General features: G+C 43.8%; 1 protein-coding gene across 18 annotated transcripts in view; it reads right to left on the bottom strand.

The window, feature by feature from the left end:
* Positions 1-409: 409 nt before the first annotated feature.
* The window catches only part of UBR4 (ubiquitin protein ligase E3 component n-recognin 4), a 53,585-nt gene continuing 35,193 nt past the window's right edge, over positions 410-18,801 (bottom strand). For 14 of the 18 annotated variants that reach the window (XM_072155222.1, XM_072155225.1, XM_072155226.1 and 11 more), the window contains 35 exons: positions 18,696-18,783; positions 18,408-18,601; positions 17,434-17,673; positions 17,210-17,348; positions 16,667-16,792; positions 16,453-16,581; positions 16,023-16,366; positions 15,843-15,933; positions 15,462-15,546; positions 14,652-14,779; positions 14,413-14,542; positions 13,903-14,060; positions 13,681-13,790; positions 13,458-13,599; positions 13,098-13,179; positions 12,387-12,560; positions 12,078-12,199; positions 11,744-11,941; positions 11,409-11,489; positions 11,004-11,091; positions 10,792-10,919; positions 10,549-10,656; positions 10,349-10,468; positions 9,059-9,249; positions 8,601-8,774; positions 7,806-7,905; positions 7,305-7,526; positions 7,059-7,172; positions 6,770-6,912; positions 6,448-6,573; positions 6,167-6,361; positions 5,517-5,741; positions 3,869-3,959; positions 2,463-2,625; positions 410-1,193 (listed from right to left, as the gene is read on the bottom strand). In XM_072155222.1, coding sequence (XP_072011323.1) covers positions 1,129-1,193; positions 2,463-2,625; positions 3,869-3,959; positions 5,517-5,741; positions 6,167-6,361; positions 6,448-6,573; positions 6,770-6,912; positions 7,059-7,172; positions 7,305-7,526; positions 7,806-7,905; positions 8,601-8,774; positions 9,059-9,249; positions 10,349-10,468; positions 10,549-10,656; positions 10,792-10,919; positions 11,004-11,091; positions 11,409-11,489; positions 11,744-11,941; positions 12,078-12,199; positions 12,387-12,560; positions 13,098-13,179; positions 13,458-13,599; positions 13,681-13,790; positions 13,903-14,060; positions 14,413-14,542; positions 14,652-14,779; positions 15,462-15,546; positions 15,843-15,933; positions 16,023-16,366; positions 16,453-16,581; positions 16,667-16,792; positions 17,210-17,348; positions 17,434-17,673; positions 18,408-18,601; positions 18,696-18,783 — 5,014 coding nt within the window. In that variant the 3' untranslated portion in view covers positions 410-1,128. The remainder of the gene's footprint in view (positions 1,194-2,462; positions 2,626-3,868; positions 3,960-5,516; positions 5,742-6,166; positions 6,362-6,447; positions 6,574-6,769; positions 6,913-7,058; positions 7,173-7,304; positions 7,527-7,805; positions 7,906-8,600; positions 8,775-9,058; positions 9,250-10,348; positions 10,469-10,548; positions 10,657-10,791; positions 10,920-11,003; positions 11,092-11,408; positions 11,490-11,743; positions 11,942-12,077; positions 12,200-12,386; positions 12,561-13,097; positions 13,180-13,457; positions 13,600-13,680; positions 13,791-13,902; positions 14,061-14,412; positions 14,543-14,651; positions 14,780-15,461; positions 15,547-15,842; positions 15,934-16,022; positions 16,367-16,452; positions 16,582-16,666; positions 16,793-17,209; positions 17,349-17,433; positions 17,674-18,407; positions 18,602-18,695; positions 18,784-18,801) is intronic. The other 4 variants (XM_072155223.1, XM_072155237.1, XM_072155241.1 and 1 more) reach the window with 1 other exon arrangement.

Genomic DNA, 18,801 nt, shown 5'->3' with positions numbered 1-18,801 from the left:
AAATTCTTCTTTTTATAACTTTAATGTCAATGGAGTCAATGTGCAATACCAAACACAACCTGTGCACCGGTGTGGCGCTGTTTGTAGCACAAAACATCCATATTTCTCTAATCCTGGGTATAATAGGAAGTTTGAGAACTTTCTATTATACAATGACAAGACAGCTGAGGCTTTGGAGAGGTGTATACTCATTAGTTAATACTTTGGTTTCTATGATAACACAGCTGAGGTTTTGGTATGTTCCATCTTTACTAGTCACTACTTTGGCTTCTATACCACTGCATTGTATAGAGGATGTACGTACCATCTTATTGTAGCTCCTGTGAGACGTAATTAGATCAATGTGGATGAAGACACAATCCAGACCCTGACAGTTCGATCGCTTCCCCCAAGGACTCGCTAAGCAGAAGAAGTTTATGATGAGATTTATTGTATCAAGCAGACAACAGCTAGTTAGTTACATGTTAAATTGATGGCGGCTGCGGAGGCTCAAGCGGCGAGCGCGCCAACTACCCTGGAACAGCGCGGTCTACACAGGCGCCGCTGGTGGGCTCAGCCGGATTCAGCACCGCACGATACAGATTGTCAAAGTCACATGTGGGAATATGATTGGGGTCTCTGTGACGCAGGGGGAGGGGCTTAGTCACAAAGCCCCGCCCCATGGGCGTCACAGGACACTGAGCATTTTGCATGCAATTAATGTGTCTTTGGTGGCTGAACATTTCATGCAGTCGGGATGGGGACGGTCCAGTTCCTCCTGGGATTTCTTGTCAGCAGTGATGTCCCCAACACACCTTTGGCTTTTACGTCTTAATCTGGAAAGCACAAACACGCCAAAACAAGGGGCAAAAAAAAAAAAAACATCACGCACACAAAAAGGAAAAAAAAACAAAAAACGTAGCAGCCGAATCTGACCGGAGGATGTGACAGATTTTAAAACCCAAGATATAAAAGAATGAAGGTGACCCAGAGAGAAGGTGCGGCGTCTGCAGATGATGGTGGGATATAGCGCGATTCACTGTCTCCCCCTAAATATATATGAGAAATAAAAAGATGGAGCAAAAACACCCTTTACTGCAACAGCCGGGGGAGGAACATGGACGCCCCGAGACCAAGAACACAGGGGGCTCAGGGAACAGAGTTCAAAAGATCCTTCAAGAAGTTGTCGGGGTCATCGATTTCAGATAAAAGTCCTGTGAAAAAAACACAAAATAAAATGTCAATTTTAGTACAAAATTTTCTTGTATATACTTCATACACAAGCCAAGACCTCTGCTTGCTTTTGATAACGCGAAAATAAAGATGTTAATGGTGTTGGCTACAGTTGTGCCCATTCTACACAAATGCTATAACCCGATAAATTATAACTACACTGACACACTGAAACAAAACTATCAGGACAGAATAGATAGTTGCTGCTGATGTGTCTGGGGCTCTTCAAGCTCTTTGCTGTCAGTTAATGGGGAAGTCTGTAAACTTGTAATACAGGACTAAAAAGCTGGAGCTAAAAAAAATATCCTATAGTAGGTCAAGTAGAGAACATTAAAAAAGTTCAGGTCAAAATTTCTTTGAAGGTCATCTACCACCAGAATGAAGGACTGTATGCAAATGAGCCTGAGTGGCTCCATAGATGTTAATGGAGCCTGGAGCCCCTCAAGCTCATTTTCATACAGTCCTTCATCCTGGTGGTAAATGTCCTTTAAAGAAGACCTGTTATCCTAACAACGCCTGCTGGCAAGAGGCTACGAGTCTCTCCATATCAAATTAGCTATCTAAAACGATCTATAATTAGCTGCCAGTGGGGCAATGTACCTTAGTTACAGGCATTTTTCTGATATGCACATTTATTTTCCTGACCAATTTCTCCTAGGTTTGATTCTTCTCTCCCAGGCTGCCAGTGAACCACGCCCCAATACTTTGACAGCTCTGAGACTCTTCATATCACTGCTCTGCCTCCTTGTACTTATAGGGTCTGTCTACTAATATTCAACTAGACATATAAAGCTCTATGTACATATGGGAAATATTGTGTCAATTTTACAGTGTTACATTCATGTCATGTGACCAGAGTGACAACATCTCAGGTACCCTATGTATGTATCTGATCGCATGGATGGCAGAGCTGTAGTAAGTCCATGGAAGAATAATGTGATTAGTTGAATACATGGGGTACAGTTTGGTAATGTGAAGGACCTTAGATGACATCACCCTGGTCACATGACATGAACTGCAGAATAGTAAAGAGGCATAAGGCATGGGGAGGAGTAGATGGGAGAGGCCAGCCAAGCTGGAAAAGCCCCCTTCTGATGCCAGGTAATAGAAGATAAAGTTCATTTATGGGGATGCAAGGGAAACTATGTTTAACTAATAGAAGGGCGTCTGTTAATAGAGCTCTTTGGGAACCAGCTGTAATTGTGAAAATGTGATGACAGGTTCCCTTTAAAACAAATTGAGTGACGAACCAGCAACATCCATGAACTCTGAGAAGGACTCTACAGGCATGAACTCGTCCTGGAAGGTCTTCAAGGCCCTGTCTGCCGCCTCGTAGATGGGCATGTCATTGAGCCGGATGTAATCTGCCAGGGAGTAGGACCAGCCGCCCTCTGTGTTACTATTCGGTACTTTCTACAAGACAAAATACACATCAGGTGTAATCTATAACATTATAGCATCTTGGTCATATTCTTTAGTACCTCCACTGAGGCACTGTTTAGGCTGCATTCACATCACGTTTTAGCCCTTCCTTGTAAGAATATGTCGGGAGAATGATTGGCTCCTGCTGACACTGAGGACTTTTTCCCCAGAGATCACTGTCCTTTTATAGAGTGACGTCCCTGGGGACCTCTGAGCATACGCTCAGTGGAGGCTAGGGATAGATGCAATAATATGCATCCATCCCCCCATAGACCGTAATGTCCTCCACCGAACGCATACGTCGCTCAGCAGGAGGGAAACATGTAGCTTGCTGCATTTTTCTGTCCTGAATCTCCTGCAGGATGTGATGTATAGAAGGAGCCAAAAAGGACTATGGAAACATTCAGTGTATACGTCAGGAGCTTCACCATCATATACAAAAAACATAAGTTGATTGTAGCCTTAAGTATTCTTCTACCCCCAAGAGATTCACTCCATCAGGGCATGTGTAGCCATCAAAGGGGCAGTGGTGCATGATAACAGAGGCTAATAACCGATCAGCACTGAACACAGCCAGTTATATACAGCCCTTTCTATTGCATGAGATGCCATGTATGGGCGAGCCTCCTGCTGAGAGCGATGGAGGAAAGGCAGAGATGACAGGTGACAGACCAAAGAATGCACTCACTTAACTATGTCTAACAGAACTTCACAGTAAACAAGGGCTGGACACTTTAAGAGAACAAATGGGGAAGGTCAGAACTAAATGAAAGTTGCTTAACAAAAGTTCCAGGGCAAAGACGTTCAAAAGGTTTCAATGGGACGGCAGAAATGAAATCTGACATTGCATTGTTGGGGGGTATAAACTGCAGGTATGCCCCCAATTTTTAGGAGGATACCACTCGGGTACAAGGTTACCACAATTTATACTGTAAATCTCCCCTAGGTTACAGGAACACAAAGGGGGATTACATGAGATTGCCATCAGCAGCTTTCATCCTGTTATCCACAGTAGCAGCAATGGGGTGATCATATGAATTGCTTTACCACGTGCTGCAACTGCAAATCCACAGCACAAAGTGACCTGCTACGTACGGTCGAAACCTCTGTGGGGTGCCACAGCAAAACAGCGTAACGTCTTGTTGCCCTGCAGCAGATTTTTACTTTTTTTGCTTGAGGGTTTAGCTTGACCTGCATGAGAGATTTCTGACGCAGACTGCAGCAGCATTGTTACCTTGAACATGTTGTAGATGAGGTCCACCAGGGCCCAGAAGAGCAGACTAGAGCGATACACTGGATAATCCTTGATTGCTTTATCTGTCAATCTGTAGAGACATGGCAAGTACAACGACAAGTTAATCCTACAAATCTGTTCCCATTAGCTGCTACCTGACAATGTAAACAATCCACATGTAGTGCAATGTACAAAGTGAGAACAACTAGAATCCTAAAGTATTGAAAAAAATATCTGACACAGCACAGACCCCAACTAAATGTCATAATAATATAAAAGTAATAGGAGCACAAAGGATCAGACGCAAACCAACGCCCATCGCTGAGAGGACGCCTCCCCAATGGTCTAATGAAGCTTGAACGTCTATTAATTGCGTCTAAAGCGAAGAGAAAGTAATTAAAACCATCCATCACCTTCCCCGGAGAGAGAGACAATTACTTTGGTTTGTTATGTAACCCGCCCACAGACAAAAGACGTCTTCCCGGGACAGACTCGCCCAGCGCTGGAATCTCAGAGATGTCCCCGCTGCATGGGCCGGTCAGGGCCGCGCTCTGGTACAACCACATGTTTTACTAACAATTTTCAGGAGCTCCTGGAGGGGGATTGTTAAACACTGCGAAAATTACTGGGCAACAGTAACACTTATCCTCAGGCAAAATTATTGTTAAGTCTAAGATGTTTTGTGAGCTCAATGTCAATAAGCAGTGTGCGAGAGCTGAATGGAGTCTCTACACTTCCCAAATCTCTTCAGGAGAACAATAATTCTAGTTATTAGTTACCAGTGCCTGACCTTGATCATACGACCTGCTACTTTAACTGGCTCCAATGTACACCGATAGTCCATAAATATTCAATAACCCTTACTGACATGTTCACATCTGCCAACACATAAGGTTTCTATATACATAACCTACATATAATAGAGTATCTATTGTTTTAAAGATTTATGTGCCTTATACATCAGAGCACCAAACAATATGCACCCGGGTGTTACTGGAAACAGTCAACAACCTTGTGTATACTGCAGGGGAGGGGGGTGAGGTTTGGTAGTTTCTCTTCAATGGGGTTGTTGGAAGTAGGATTGTCTTCCCCTACCCAGAGGCTAAGGGATAACAATCTGAACAGTGGGGACCTGAATGATCACAAAGATAGGGGTACCGTTCTCAATTAATAAAGCAGCAGGGGGAGAATCTATGCTAGCCAATTTACGACACTCCCATAGAGTGAGTGAGTGAGTGTGTATGTAACGGAAGGATGCATACCGAACTTGCCGCTCCATTCGTGGGGGTCCCAGCAGTAGAAGCCCCAGCACATTGTTATTCCCTACACTGTGGATACAAGCCCTCTAAGCGACTGTATAGAGCCTGGTGTGATGATGAAACAGCTTTATGCACATTTAGCATTTTCTTACAATTCTATTGTTCTCCAGCCTGGAGGTGATGGCTATAGTGATGAGAGGGAGTGCGGACATCTTTGTCTTTATGATCATCATTTTAAGTCTCATATGTCTAACAACACCTGAATGCATGTGTGTGACTGATATCAGCCACTCCTCTTATAATCTTTAATTTACCAGGAGTACTGCCAACAGATACCTGTGTGTAGTACAGTGCATGAGGTTTGCGATTTGCGCAGCAGTTACCATTACCTGTTTGCCCCACTTGGTGCCACCCCCCGCACATGGCTGACCACCAGCAACCTGCGCAGCACCTCTATGCGGATGGTTTTCCACTTCTCTGCAGGAAGGAGATGTAGTGCGAGGACAGTGAAGTAATGGGGTCCGTCCACCTCGAAGGCACTTTCTACCCACTTTTCTTTGGGCTGTTCTAGGAAATTCTGGACATTTTTCTCTTCGCGGGATATGGCCCGAGTTCTGCAACAATAAGGCAGATGAAGATCAGTGCATGAAGCCATAAAGACACTTGGTTATAATCTAATCTAAGATCTCTGCCTGCTGTCAGTAACTGGAGACATTACAGCTTCTGGGGGTAAACTGGAATTATTCTGCTCAAAAGGGGTATTCCCTGACTAGAATATTTGTGATTTATCCAGGGAACAGGTCCACACCCATTTCAAGAAACTTAGGTCCACAGAGCCCTGGCCAATAAGAAAGGTGGCCACCGGAGAGCAAAAAGTAACCTAGCCTGTATGGTTTCATTTCATTTTTTTTGGGACCCATCCCATTACACTTGAACAGGGAGTTCAGTGCATGCACAGGACCCTCACCATGTGGCTGAACCATGTTCTTGAAATAGATGTGGGACTCCCAGTCTATCAGGTATGCGACCAGATACATACGTGTTCAGTACATAAAGCACGGTGTGTATGATATAGGGGATGAGATGAATGTTGCTTTCCCTTCCCCCTCCTCCGGTGTCAGCACTGAATGACTGTTCATTGGCAAATCTCAGGAACAGCAACTTCAAGTCGTGGATGTTGAGCTGGTAGGTGGGTTCCCTCTGACCGGTACACTCCTGGAGGTAAGTATTGTGCCTACAGAGGAGATCAGTTGTGTAGCATTAAACCGATGTGTGGTAACACTGAAGCAGGAGCTACAGATACACACAAACGTCTCTTACCTGGCCAAACATGTGGCAAATGCGGACTCTGGAACATGGGGTCCCCAGACAGGAAGGAGGCCATTACATTTAGTATTGGCGTTCTGCAGAGCTGCGCTCTCCCATTCCTCTCGTCCTCGAGCTAACCTGTGTGTGAGGAGACAAGATGTAAACCCCAATACAATGGCCCCAACCCATTGCTGTAAATATGACATATTAAACATTGCTGCAGGAGCGTTAACTCATATCTGCCAACAGGAATTAGCTATTATTGTACCCAACAAGCCCTCTCTTAAAACCCACCCAAGGAGGGATCACCAGTAACCCCAAATCCCCAGATTACCTCACAGCAGCCAGGTGACAGTCATAGTGTACAATGTTGAAGTGAGAGACTGTGCTGTATCCCTGCTGCTTGCGGGGCTTGTTTTCGGCTTCCTCCAGAGAGACCCTCTTTGTAAACGTGTAGATGCCAAGCACTTTGGTGGGCTGAAAGATATTACAATTGTCAATAATCCTCAAAGGAGTTTTCTGGATCTAAGGGTCAAAAAGTAACTAGGGGAATGGTGTTACTCTAAACACAATTCCCCTAAAATCGATGAATTTCTGGCAGTAAAACTAACTGTTCAGGATACCTGGAACTTGTAGCCTTCTCTGCAGATACAGCAGGTCAGCCCTGGTTCTTCTATCAATTCTTCCATCTGCTTCAGAAGAGCCGTCTTAGTCACTACTTGACCCTTCTCATTCGTCTGGAGGAGAAGAAAAAAAGATTCATATCTGTAGGCAGCGAAAGCTCGAAGTTCACATCTTTAAGTATCTCCCAGAAACCATGTACAATGGTCATGTTGGGAGTACCCTTTATTGAACACTGCCCCACTCACCGTCATGCCGAGGGTGCCCAGCGCTTTCTGTCTCATTGCCATGGCCATACGTTTCTTCTCGGCTCTAGTCTCTTTCCTGGCAGCATCAATCTTTTTGTTAACATCGGGGTGCTCTCTGAGGGCTTCCAGCAGGTTCTCTGCAAGGGTCCCGATCCCCTCATCACTGGATACCTGTTCTAGCTTGTGAAGGTTAGTGATGGAGTCTGTACCTATAAGAGCCTGCTGGAAAATACAAAATGATGAGTAAAGAAAGAAGGAAAGATAGGGATCACCTCCTTACACTATGTAGCATTCAGTCAGTAAGCTGCTATTAGGTCATCCCCCTAAAATACAATGGGCTCCTGTATTTTTGATGAACACAAGAATTCTGCATGTTTTTGTGGGAACGATTTCAAAAGGCACTTAGTGTGAATAAACACTGACATCACGCTGTAAATCATGCAGGATCTTGCTGGAAATCACAAGGGTAGCCCATGAGGTGTTGGGAGCTGGAACACTCACCTGTGTAGGGGGGTGCTGTGTGGCCAATCCTCGAAGTAACCTCAAAATAAAGGGGAGGGCAGGGCGAGAGAGGAACTTCTTCCATATATCGGCATCCAAGCTGAAAGGGACAAAGAGACAAGAGGCTGTAAACATATGCAGACAGGAAACCATGTAACAGCTCACAAAAGCAAATAATAAACCAACTATTTAACCACCTCTGCTTGCTGTCATGGAATGGGAATAATCTAGTCTAGCTCAAAATCTGTACCATTGCAATACCAATAATAGTCAGTGAGCTAAACATCCAAGACTCGAGAATACATGTGATGTACGCCTGATGTTTTCAGTTCATAGAGAATGACTAAATGGACAAATATTAAAGCAAAATTCCAACATTGGGAGACAACTCCAATACCTCAAATAATATTTATCTGTTACAAGACATTTGGAGAACTTACAATTAAGTGCCTTTGATAGTTATCAGCCATGAGTCATTCCTGCAGATACCCATATACACATGCATGCTTGACTGAACCAAGAATGTAAGTATCCTAAATAGGTCCAGGGGAATAAGCTGCTGGCCAAACACATCTGGCAGCAGGTTATTTCCAAATGTAAGGATCAAGAGTTGTAATTCAGCCTGATGATTATTCTCCATTATCATCCATTGGGGGGAGGGGGAAGTTAAAGAGTGCGGCAGCCATATTATATTATAAGGAGATCCATTGAACTGTTCTCTAAAGTGTATGGGGAGAGGGGGCTAAACTATCTAAAGAGGTCTTGAATTGGTCAGTAGGATAATAGGGTCCTTACTTCTTTGCACTGGGGATGTGCTTCTTCATGTAGTCCAAGGCATTCTGTGTGATCCCCTTCTGAAGGATGAGGTCTTTGAGCTGGTGGCCATTGCTGTTATTCTTAATGCCGGCAGCGATCTTACAGAAGCAATCCAAGTAGACCTTGTCATCTGTGCAGTGCTCATCATCATACCTAGAAGGGCAAAACATGATTAACTCATTGAAATTTGTATGGTGACATTTTGTGTATTGTTAATGGACTACCTTGAAAATTCATTCAGAGCAAACACAATACTTAAAGGGGTTTTCCCACAAAGCTATCCTGCGGATAGGGCCTAACTTGCTGATTGTTGGGGGTCTCAGCGATGGGACCCCAAGGATCATGAGAACTGTACCCCCATCGCACCCAGAGATAACAAGAGCAGCCAGTCACACATGTGCAGTCTGCCCCATTCATCCCCATTCAACAAGACTCACTTCTCAAAAGTGCAGTACGGCTTGAAGCGATCCACAAGAATCTGCATTTTCTCCATTTCTCCAAATGACAGGTAAGGAATGATGCGTAGCAGGCCTTGCAGCACACTAGGATTTGATCTTACAAAGGTACTGTTGATCTGATCCAGCAGCATTACCAGCTGATCCTTATCACCGGTGAGCAACAGGTTTCCCTGTAAAGGCAAGAGAGCAAGGGGAAGAAATGTCAAATTAGCTGTACAAAATGAAGCGAATATATATTGATAAAACTTATCAAGTCACTGATTAATAGTGTCAGCGCCTCTTCTACAAATCTAAATCTCATTGCAGGTGGTGTGGTGCCACCTAGTGGCTCTAGTGGGAATATACCATAACAATAAGGCTATAATAACAATAAGGCTATAACAACAATAAGGCTACAATAACAAGAAGATGCCACAAAAGTGAATTACACAGTTCCTCAACTGCTGTGCTGTGATGGGTAGGACAGACCTTCACTTCTTGCAGTCTTACAAGACCAGGATTAATTTTGAAAGTAGATAGTTGAGGCAAAAATAATTGAAGCAATTAAAGTCAGTCTCCAATCCTGTTATCTAACGCAAGATGACATTGGAAGTAGCGAGACATCGCTGCAGGCCCAGTGAGTACAATGCATAGGCATCACAATGTACAATATCACTGCATACAGCTGTCTTGCTCCCACCAAATGTTAACTTGGATCGAACAACACTGAAAAGCCACTAGACAACACTAGACGCCAATACTTCAGTATACACATGAAAGAGGTTACCCATCGCATCTATAAGTCTTCTGAAACGCAAAGTAGGGACCACTAAGTGGCTGTGATCTATCCCCTAGGACAGTGGTGGCAAACCTATGGCACGGTTGGCAGAGGTGGCGTGGACAGGGTAAGGTTATCATTTGAGCTCCTTTTGTGCGGCCCCATGAATATTCCTGTTCAGGGGGCTCTCAAGGGTAGATCTAGTGGCAACCCAAATTTCCTCTCCTTCTGACAAAGATATTGGTGCCCTCTAGGCCAATTGAAAGCCGTGGTACAGCACAGAGCAAGAAAATTGCTATACGTTACTGCAAAAAATATGCATGTTTTAGGTTGCAGTTTGGGCACTCGACCTCAAAGGTTCGCCATCACTGCCCTAGGACTTTGTCTGTAATCTGAGGTTTCTTTAACACCAGGAGTCAAATAGGAACACTATAGACTAACAATTTCTTAACTCTAGAAGCAGAGATCCCTACAGTTTTCAGAGAAATATTAAGAGATAAACAGCCCCCCACCTTGTCCTCACTGAGAGGCTCGGCATTAGACTCATCCAATATGATTTCCATTATACTCAGCACTTGTTCTGCTACAGCAGCTCCACCGCTATCCTTGCTCTCCTGTTCTGCCACTAGGGCCTGAGAAAGAGAGGACAATGTAAGTCACCAATAACATCCATGCTGGTGCTAGAGCAGTAGCCCATCAATGCCAGTCTTACCAAGTTCAGGGTGCCCAGCATCACATTGAGTGTGTTCATTTCGGGTTTCACCAGCTGCTGTCGATTTACCTTCACCTTGACACAATAGCTGAAAAGCTTTAGAAGGACCTGCACCAAAAGGACAGAGCATAAGCCACAAATTACTCATATAAAAATACACTTTTTTTATTTATATAGCGCCAAATTCTGTAGCGCTGTACAAATCATAACACACAAGCGCATGCCAGAACAGCTTACACTCACCGTAAGAAGATGGCGACCCTGCTTAAAGTCCTTGATACCAGCCAGACGATTCAGCATACACTCCAGTCCTCCACACTGAGCCATCACTCCCGCCATCTTATACACTTCCTCCTCGTCTTCTTCCTCATCTGTTAATGCACAATAATTGGTAATCGGTTTCCTCAAGTTGGTTTATGACACTAAAGTATGATACTAAACAATGGAGAGGTTACCTGTGGTCGAATCCAAAGACTCAATGAATTCTTCTGTTGCGTCCCCGAGAAGTCCCCTCATTCTGTAGATTATCCTCATTGGTTCCCCCTGAAACATTGAAGGGTACAATAATACAAATCTGCCTGTGTCAGGGCATCCTGGGAGTTGTAGTTTTGCAATACTGCATGTAACAGAATACCCAAAGAACTTTACATTCAAGCTAGATGAATACAAAGTCACAAAACGTTAATTCTGAACAACTTATATGATTCCCATCTTCATCTAGGTCTGGTTTTAATACAGTCTCCGATAAATTGCAAACTCAAAAACTAATTCTAGAGATTTAAAAATCATAACACTACATGTCGGTGCTACTTAAGAGACTTCTGGGCAATAAATGGTTGTCTGATGAGAACAAGCCGTACCTCATTAGTCGGGCACCAGACCTTCTTGTACACCTCGGCCACTGGCAGGTCTAGACTGATAATCTTGTTATTCACTAGGAGCTGGAAATGAGACAATGATTATTTAAAAAAATGGCCACTATGGCAGATCAGCAATTTATCAATTTATTTTAAAGGGATTTTCACGATTATTGCCCGACAGCTGCTTTTGGAGGAAGAAAACAATTTCTACATTAGATAGCGGCATTCTATGACTACTGGTCTACAGGTGCTGAGGATGAGACCCTCACTGATCTGATATGGAAACGTGATCAATTTAAAAACACCCTATAAAAAGTTGATATGGCGCTTCTCACCTCCATCCCACTATCGTCCTCTAGAAGGGCCACCAGGTCACAATCCTGGCAGATCTTATTCTTGATGTCTCTCATCAGAGGACCGATTCCTGGCTCATTGCTGCTGTACGGGTTTCCCGGCATTCTGCCCTGGAGGAAGTCTTCTTGCTGAGGGTCTTTCTCAAGGGTCACAAAGAACTCTGTCACTTCATTCTCCTCCTGATGAAAGGAAACATGATCATTTCAGACACTGCTACAAAACCCTTCTGGAGAGACACAATCGCAACAAATAAGTCGCGGCAGTATATTAGTCGAGGAACAATCCAGAGACCATGTAATTCCATTGGCCACTCACCGGGTATATGATGCTGCAGAGCCGCTCAAATATAAAGACAGGCGTCCTATAATCGTCCAGGCTATACCTCTTTGCTGTCTCAATGCAAACCGCCATGAAAGCCTTGGTTTCTGACTCTGTACCTGTAAAGTAAGTATAAGCAAGTCACTTTTGGTGACTGACCAACTGACTTACATAAAGAGGACTAGCTATTAGGTAATGGTCTCCACCAAACCACCACAATTTCTCTACTTGATCAACCAAAAGTCTCAAAATTACAATAAAACAGCAAAAAGCCAGCAATATGACAAAGAAGACGACAGTCATTACCAGTAGTCATGTCCTCCAGCATCTCCAGTAACATGTCCTGGGTCTCATCGATCAGTTTAGTTCTTTGCACCACCAGTTTCCTGAGGCAGAGGTAACCATTGAGCACAGTGCCGACCAGACGGCTCTTGAAATGACGTTTGATGGATTCCACCTCCACGAATGAAGAGAGGAGACCTGAGGGAAAGGGAACGTGTAATGTCATCATATTGGAACACTTGTAGAACAACGTTAAGTAATTGAGCGGGTCCCCAATATTGTATTGCGTCCATGTGCTGGCATCGACTCCCAGTTCGAACACTATGCAGAGAGAAGGGCTCCTAGCATCTAAATCATCTATGATGAAAGGAGCCCCTGCATCCACACAGGACTACTGCTATATATTAAAAACATGATCATAGTATATTACAATACTGACACTGGAGAGCAGCAGTGGCTCAGAGCACCATGGATGGTTGACTACTATGAAGCTGCAGGACCCATTCCCTGCACAGTGTATGTTCCAGGTGACACATGCAAACAATGGATGTTAACGGATCTCAGATGGATTTTATTGCGAGTTTGAGGCTCAGAACATGCAACAAAATCCTAAGTTAAGATCCAGATTTTCCAGCAGAATGAGCAGTGACACCCTATCCATTTAGCTCCATCCATGGTAAAGAAGAAAGGAGTTGTATACAAAGAGTATGAGTGCAGGATATCACAATGGCTCACCTGTGAGGCTCTTCAGAGCATATCCCTGCTGCAGATCTGTACTGAGAGTGGCCTCTTCTAATGCCAGTAGATTGGCAATTTCCTAAGGAACAACACCAAATATGAGAATCCTTGTGACAGATGGCCTACTTGCCATCTTTTATGACTACATATGAACAAAATAAATATGTAGCCTGTGTAATAACACTACATGGAAATACATAAATAGGATCAGGAGAAGATGTGTGTGTTTGAAAAAAAACCCAAATGGGATAACAGACAGCGGAGTGCAATGAGACGGAAGTCTAATGGACGCACCAATTACATTTCCCATTTTTAATGATCAGCATGAACATGTTAAGCAAGGATTGAGCTCTTTACCTTAGTGATGAGATTTCCCACATATGGCAGCACTCCCCTCGCTGCCAAATAGATCTTCCAGTGAGCCGGCTTAGTGAGTTTCTGATACAACGCTAGATACTCAGCGGCACATTCCCCAGCAACACTAAGCTCATCCAAATAGCTGAAAGAAAGATGCCCGGGAGTTCAGCACACGATCTACTGCAGATCATAACACAGGGGGATATCTATTCTGCACACTGACCTGGTGAGGAGATCCAGGACCTGCTGTCTGCGGCTGGGAAACGTTGCCAATGCCTCAACAATTGTGCAAGCTGCCTGGCGGGCGGCTTGTGTGGCCGGAGTGAATAACACCTATGTGAGAGGACGGCAAGGGGTTAACCACCAAAGACCAAGCATGACAGATGCTAAATATGCATACACAAGAAGCCCAGCACCACCAGATGCTTGGGAGAGAGACTCTTACCTGTCTTAGCCAGTTGTTATGACCCAGTTTGAGATCAAGAGGGGTGGTCCTCTTGCCTTTCTTGCTCATAAATTGCTTCCACTTCCAAACGTACTTCTCTTGTAGATACATCTGCCTCAGCTCAGCTTTGCTAGGCGTATTCCCACTGGTGTCTACCCCTGATTGAAAAAGTTGAGAAAAAGCACACAAATTAAAATAATCCCCCTTCTGCACGTTGGCAGAACTTCTGTCTCCTACTGCCATGAGTGTAACCTATAGGAAAAGTAATAGTATAATGTAGAATTAATAGGTTGGACTTTACGTCTTTTTCCATCTTTATTTACTATGATAGTAAATTCGACATCTTGCTTGGAGTGTAGTCACACAACCAAACCAAGTAAATGAACCCAGAGATTGGATATTGCAGATTCACATCAGTGACTTCGGTGTCAATGCAGTAAACAGAAAATCCTGTACATAAAAAACATGTGCAACTTCAACACCACAAGGCTGGATTTGGGTTTGTCTTACCTCGTGCTGGGAGACATTTCTTCCAGGTTTCATAAGCTGCTTTGTGGTCCCTCTTCAGCCAGAGTTGGGCCTGTGCATGGATCTCATTGCTATATGGCTTTACTGTAGTTAACGCCTCCATGGGAACATCCTGAAACACAGAAACAAAAGACGATGGGACTTGCATACTTGGCACTGGAAACAACTTGCATTATAATAAAGGGCGACTCTAGACGAGCAAGCACTAGCGTTGATCTTACCTTATTCTTCTTGCTGGTAGGTGTTGGAGGTTTTATGAGCTTTTGCAGGATTCTCAAGCACATTAATGTAATGTTCTCCACCACAACAGGGGTCTTGATGTTTACAGCCATCAAGAAGAGGCTCAGTGCTGTGAGAGATGGAAAACAAGGTGATTTACATACACAAAGAGGAAAGAAAAAACAATAGTTCAACACCACACAACTATAGGACCTGCAAAACAAACCCTCATCTCTTTGGAACATTCAACACAATGCTGAAAAGTTAAGACTGTTGAGAGTTTTTGTATCACTGCTGTAGGCAATCATATAATGGATAATCAGATATTAGTGAGGCTTAAAAATGTCCATAAGAGGGAGATGTGATCGCCTCTGTTGTATTACTCTCTTTATAGGCTTCAATATGTGAACAAGGGGGTGGTAAAGGCGTGTGGAGATGGTTAATTGTTTGTAAATTCAAAAATTGTTCAATAAAATCTGAATTTTGCCAGCTTAGGTTAAGTTCACACCTGTGTTCAGCAGGTTCGGTTTAAACATTTTGTTATTAAGAAAAATTAAGAAAAGAGCAGTCAGTGTCTTTTCTCTGTTAACAATGGATGCGTAACGGAAGATAACAGAAGGTCCTCTAAAGTGTATGAGGGACGGAAGACTTTCACATTCACCTTCCATCTTTAGTTTCACCTAGGCCAACTTTAAATAGACCAGAAAGTCCAGACGCAAATGTGAACTGGGCCTAACCCTCACAGCCAGCCTATAGTTCTGGAACAATAATGGGTAACAAAACACATCCTCTTTCCTATGGTTTAAACATACCACATCGCAGACGCAGCTCCCAGCAGTTGTCCTCCTTGGATATAGAGTCTGTAAGCAGCAGCATCTCATACTGCAGACTACTGGCCTGAAATGTTAAGAGTTTTATAAAATTATTAACTGCACTGTCGCTGAGGATCTATTTTTTAGATACATAATCTGTGAGAGGAGCAACAGCTTCAGCATTTGCACTTCTCCATCCATTCTCTTTGCTCAGCTACGATAAACTAAAAAAAAAAACCATTCTTGTGATCGGTGTGGACCCAACGATAAGACCTCAAACATTCTACAAGTTATCACCAATCCAGATACTAAGAACTCTCCTTTAACCATTTCCCTTGATACTAAGTAATGGACATAAATGAGTAAAAGCCGCTGACTTACCAAATCTGGATTTGCCCAATGTCCTTTAAGGGCTGTTGATACTTTCCCGATGATTAAGTCATTCATTTGCTGAGTGGCTTCCGGATTGTCCCTATCAAAGGGGAAAAAAAAAAAAAAACATACTGTAAACAGGAAACAATACTGAAAAAAGATGGCTAAGAACATGTGATCTGATCCTACCTGGTGAGAAGGCACATGACTTGCCGCACCTCATCACGCATGGATGCAGGTCCACGGCGCAGGTTGTAATCAAACAGTTCCCGGATAAGTCCTTGTGATACCAGAATGTGCCGTATGGTGCCGTTGGTAGCCAGGGCACGCAGCAGGGTGATACAGTGCTCTGTCACAGCCGATGCACAGCCATAGCACTTGGTGGAGGATGTATGGCCACATCCCAGCACTGATAAAGCTCTGTACTGACTAGCAGTAAAGGTGGGCTGCACAGTGGTCCGAGAAGACCTTGTGGCAGCTTCTCTCTGCTGCAGATCATACTCCAAAAGCTCCTTCCGAGAGGCAAAGACTTTCTAATTAAAAATAAAAATTACAAATATCAGAATAACTCTCTTGCATTTTAATACTTTTCCATTCTGTATTGTAATAATCCTATAACCTGAATTATCTTGGAGAGTTCATCAAAAGAGTTCTTGCAATCTCCGCAGTATTCCTGGGCCAGCTGAAGGATGTAGCGGTTCACGCTGGCCGAGGTCGAGCTTATCCCTCCCGCATTGGCAGAGTCATCCTACAAAAGGGGATACGTTAAGAGTGACGCTGCATGATAGGAAAATTTAGAATAGCAATTATTTATAGCAGAGGCGAATCCTTACCTGTGGTTTCTCTGGGGCGGCTTCATTAACTTTGCACAGAAGGTTTTCTAGCTGCGGTCTGTGACCCATGAGCTGGTGATAGACTCTGTCTGCCTTATCCAGCAGAGTGTTGATGTTGGTGACAGCCTAGGTATGAAACGCACAACAGCCATGAACTTGTGGTGTGTATTTCTTACAAGCATTTTTGGACATAACTAGGTACTATAGAACCGAAGAGAGGGGTATCTGAAGTGACTCTCCCCCTCTGGCATCCAAATCTGACTGATTTTTTAGGCAAAATATGACTTCTCCAAAGCCATATGAAAATGAGCAGGAGAGTTTAGAAGTATATGGGTGAGATTTTTACATAATAGAGGGATTTTAGAAAGGATCTTTCACACCCTACCTGGGAGGACTGCTAGTTTAGTGGGCTAAAAACTGGTGACAGGTTCAACTTTAATTGGTTCCAATTTATATTAATATAAATATATATTATAAAATAATAAATATAAGTACAGAGAGATGATGTACAGTACATTATGCAACAGTTAGATGAGGCCTCACCTTCTTCCGATCCTCCTCATTCTCAATAGGATCTACAGCGCAGCAAGGTCTCGCATAGAGCATGAAATCGAAACGGGCGTACTTGCAAAACCCGCAAGCATTGCACAGGAATGGGTCCTTTTCATCATAGTTAATAGATCTAAGAAAATGCATGTAGCACAATTATTTTAGTTTTAAAAAAAAGCAAACAAACTTGAACACAGGGACTGGGGGTCTGTCCAAACCTGCACTTGTGACACTGGTAGACATTTTCCCCACAGTTTCCGCATACGCCAGGGTTGGCTGGTACTGAGGCGCTACAGCGAGGACACTGCAGAGTTTCTGAGGAGGCCTGGTAGTTCTCATAGAAGTCGGCAAACTCAATCATTAAGTTTGAGGCAACAATGGGAAGCGGAAGGTCGATCTTCACCTCTGTTTGCCCCGGAGTTAGCTGCACTTTTTTAGCTTTGTGCCAGCGGGCGGGCCTAGAGGTAGAAAGGGAAAGTTTAATACTACTAAACCTTATTTTATTAACTATAGTCAGGTAATTAGAAGGCCTTCACTCAATCAGTGTTGGTGGCAATGTCAATGTAATTTGATGTATACCGTATTTTCCGGGCCATTAGGCGCACCGGAATATAAGGCGCAACAGTCCGATGCGCCTTATATATGTAATAATTCCATATATAAGGCGCATCGGACTATAAGGCGCAGGGTCGGGGGCGTGGCGGAGGTCCGGGGGCGGAGCGGAGACCCGACGGGACGTGACGCCGAGAAGAGACGCGGAACGCGGGGAAGGTGAGCGGGTAAGGTGAGGGGGAGGTGGAGAATGGAATACTTACATAGGTCCCCGCTACCGGAGACAGCAGATCTCCAGCGGGAACCGCAGACCACGCGGCAGAAGTTGTTCGTGCCGCGTGGTCTGCAGTTCCCGCTGGAAATCTGCTGTCTCCGGTAGCGGGGACCTATGTAAGTAGGGTCCCCTGCCCTCATATAGGGCGCACCGGACTATAAGGCGCACTTTGGATTTCCAAGGAAATCCAAGGCTTTTAAGTGCGCCTTATAGTCCGGAAAATACGGTATATTCAATAGTTTTTCATTAATGATATTATGCGATCAAAAAGTTTGAAAGCAGAAAATTTTGCACCAAGAAGCATTCTTCCCCATCAGTTTAGTTTCACAATAACTATCACAGGTTAACACAATGTTAGTTTCTCACTTGTTCTTCAGCTCCACGATGGCTTGCACAGTGCGGTTGTTGTAGTACAGATTTATAGTTCGGACCATTTTGGTTCGTTTCAGATCTCCGATCTTCACTGTCACTTTGCTGATGGTGTGGCTGCCTATAAGTTTCACCACTTGCTGTGTTGTGGTATAGCGCGTGTCCACTTTTATGGAAGACAGTTTGATGTTCTGTCCAAAAAAAGATATACGAATTGCAAGAGATTTCATTTTATACAAAAAAAAAAAAAACTATCCTAAAAAAACCTTCTAGCCTAGTACTTACACACAATGGAACTTCAGGGTTGTTGCAGACAAGACACGGGTCACTTTCAAGATAGTATCCATCAAACTCCACTAAACCAGAAAGTGTGCTGGAGAGATAAAGTATC

Source organism: Engystomops pustulosus, chromosome 6, assembly GCF_040894005.1.
Source record: "Engystomops pustulosus chromosome 6, aEngPut4.maternal, whole genome shotgun sequence".
Lineage (NCBI taxonomy): Eukaryota > Metazoa > Chordata > Amphibia > Anura > Leptodactylidae > Engystomops > Engystomops pustulosus.
The sequence above is the reverse complement of the archived record's forward strand: the minus strand, read 5'-3'. Positions and strand labels throughout refer to the sequence as shown.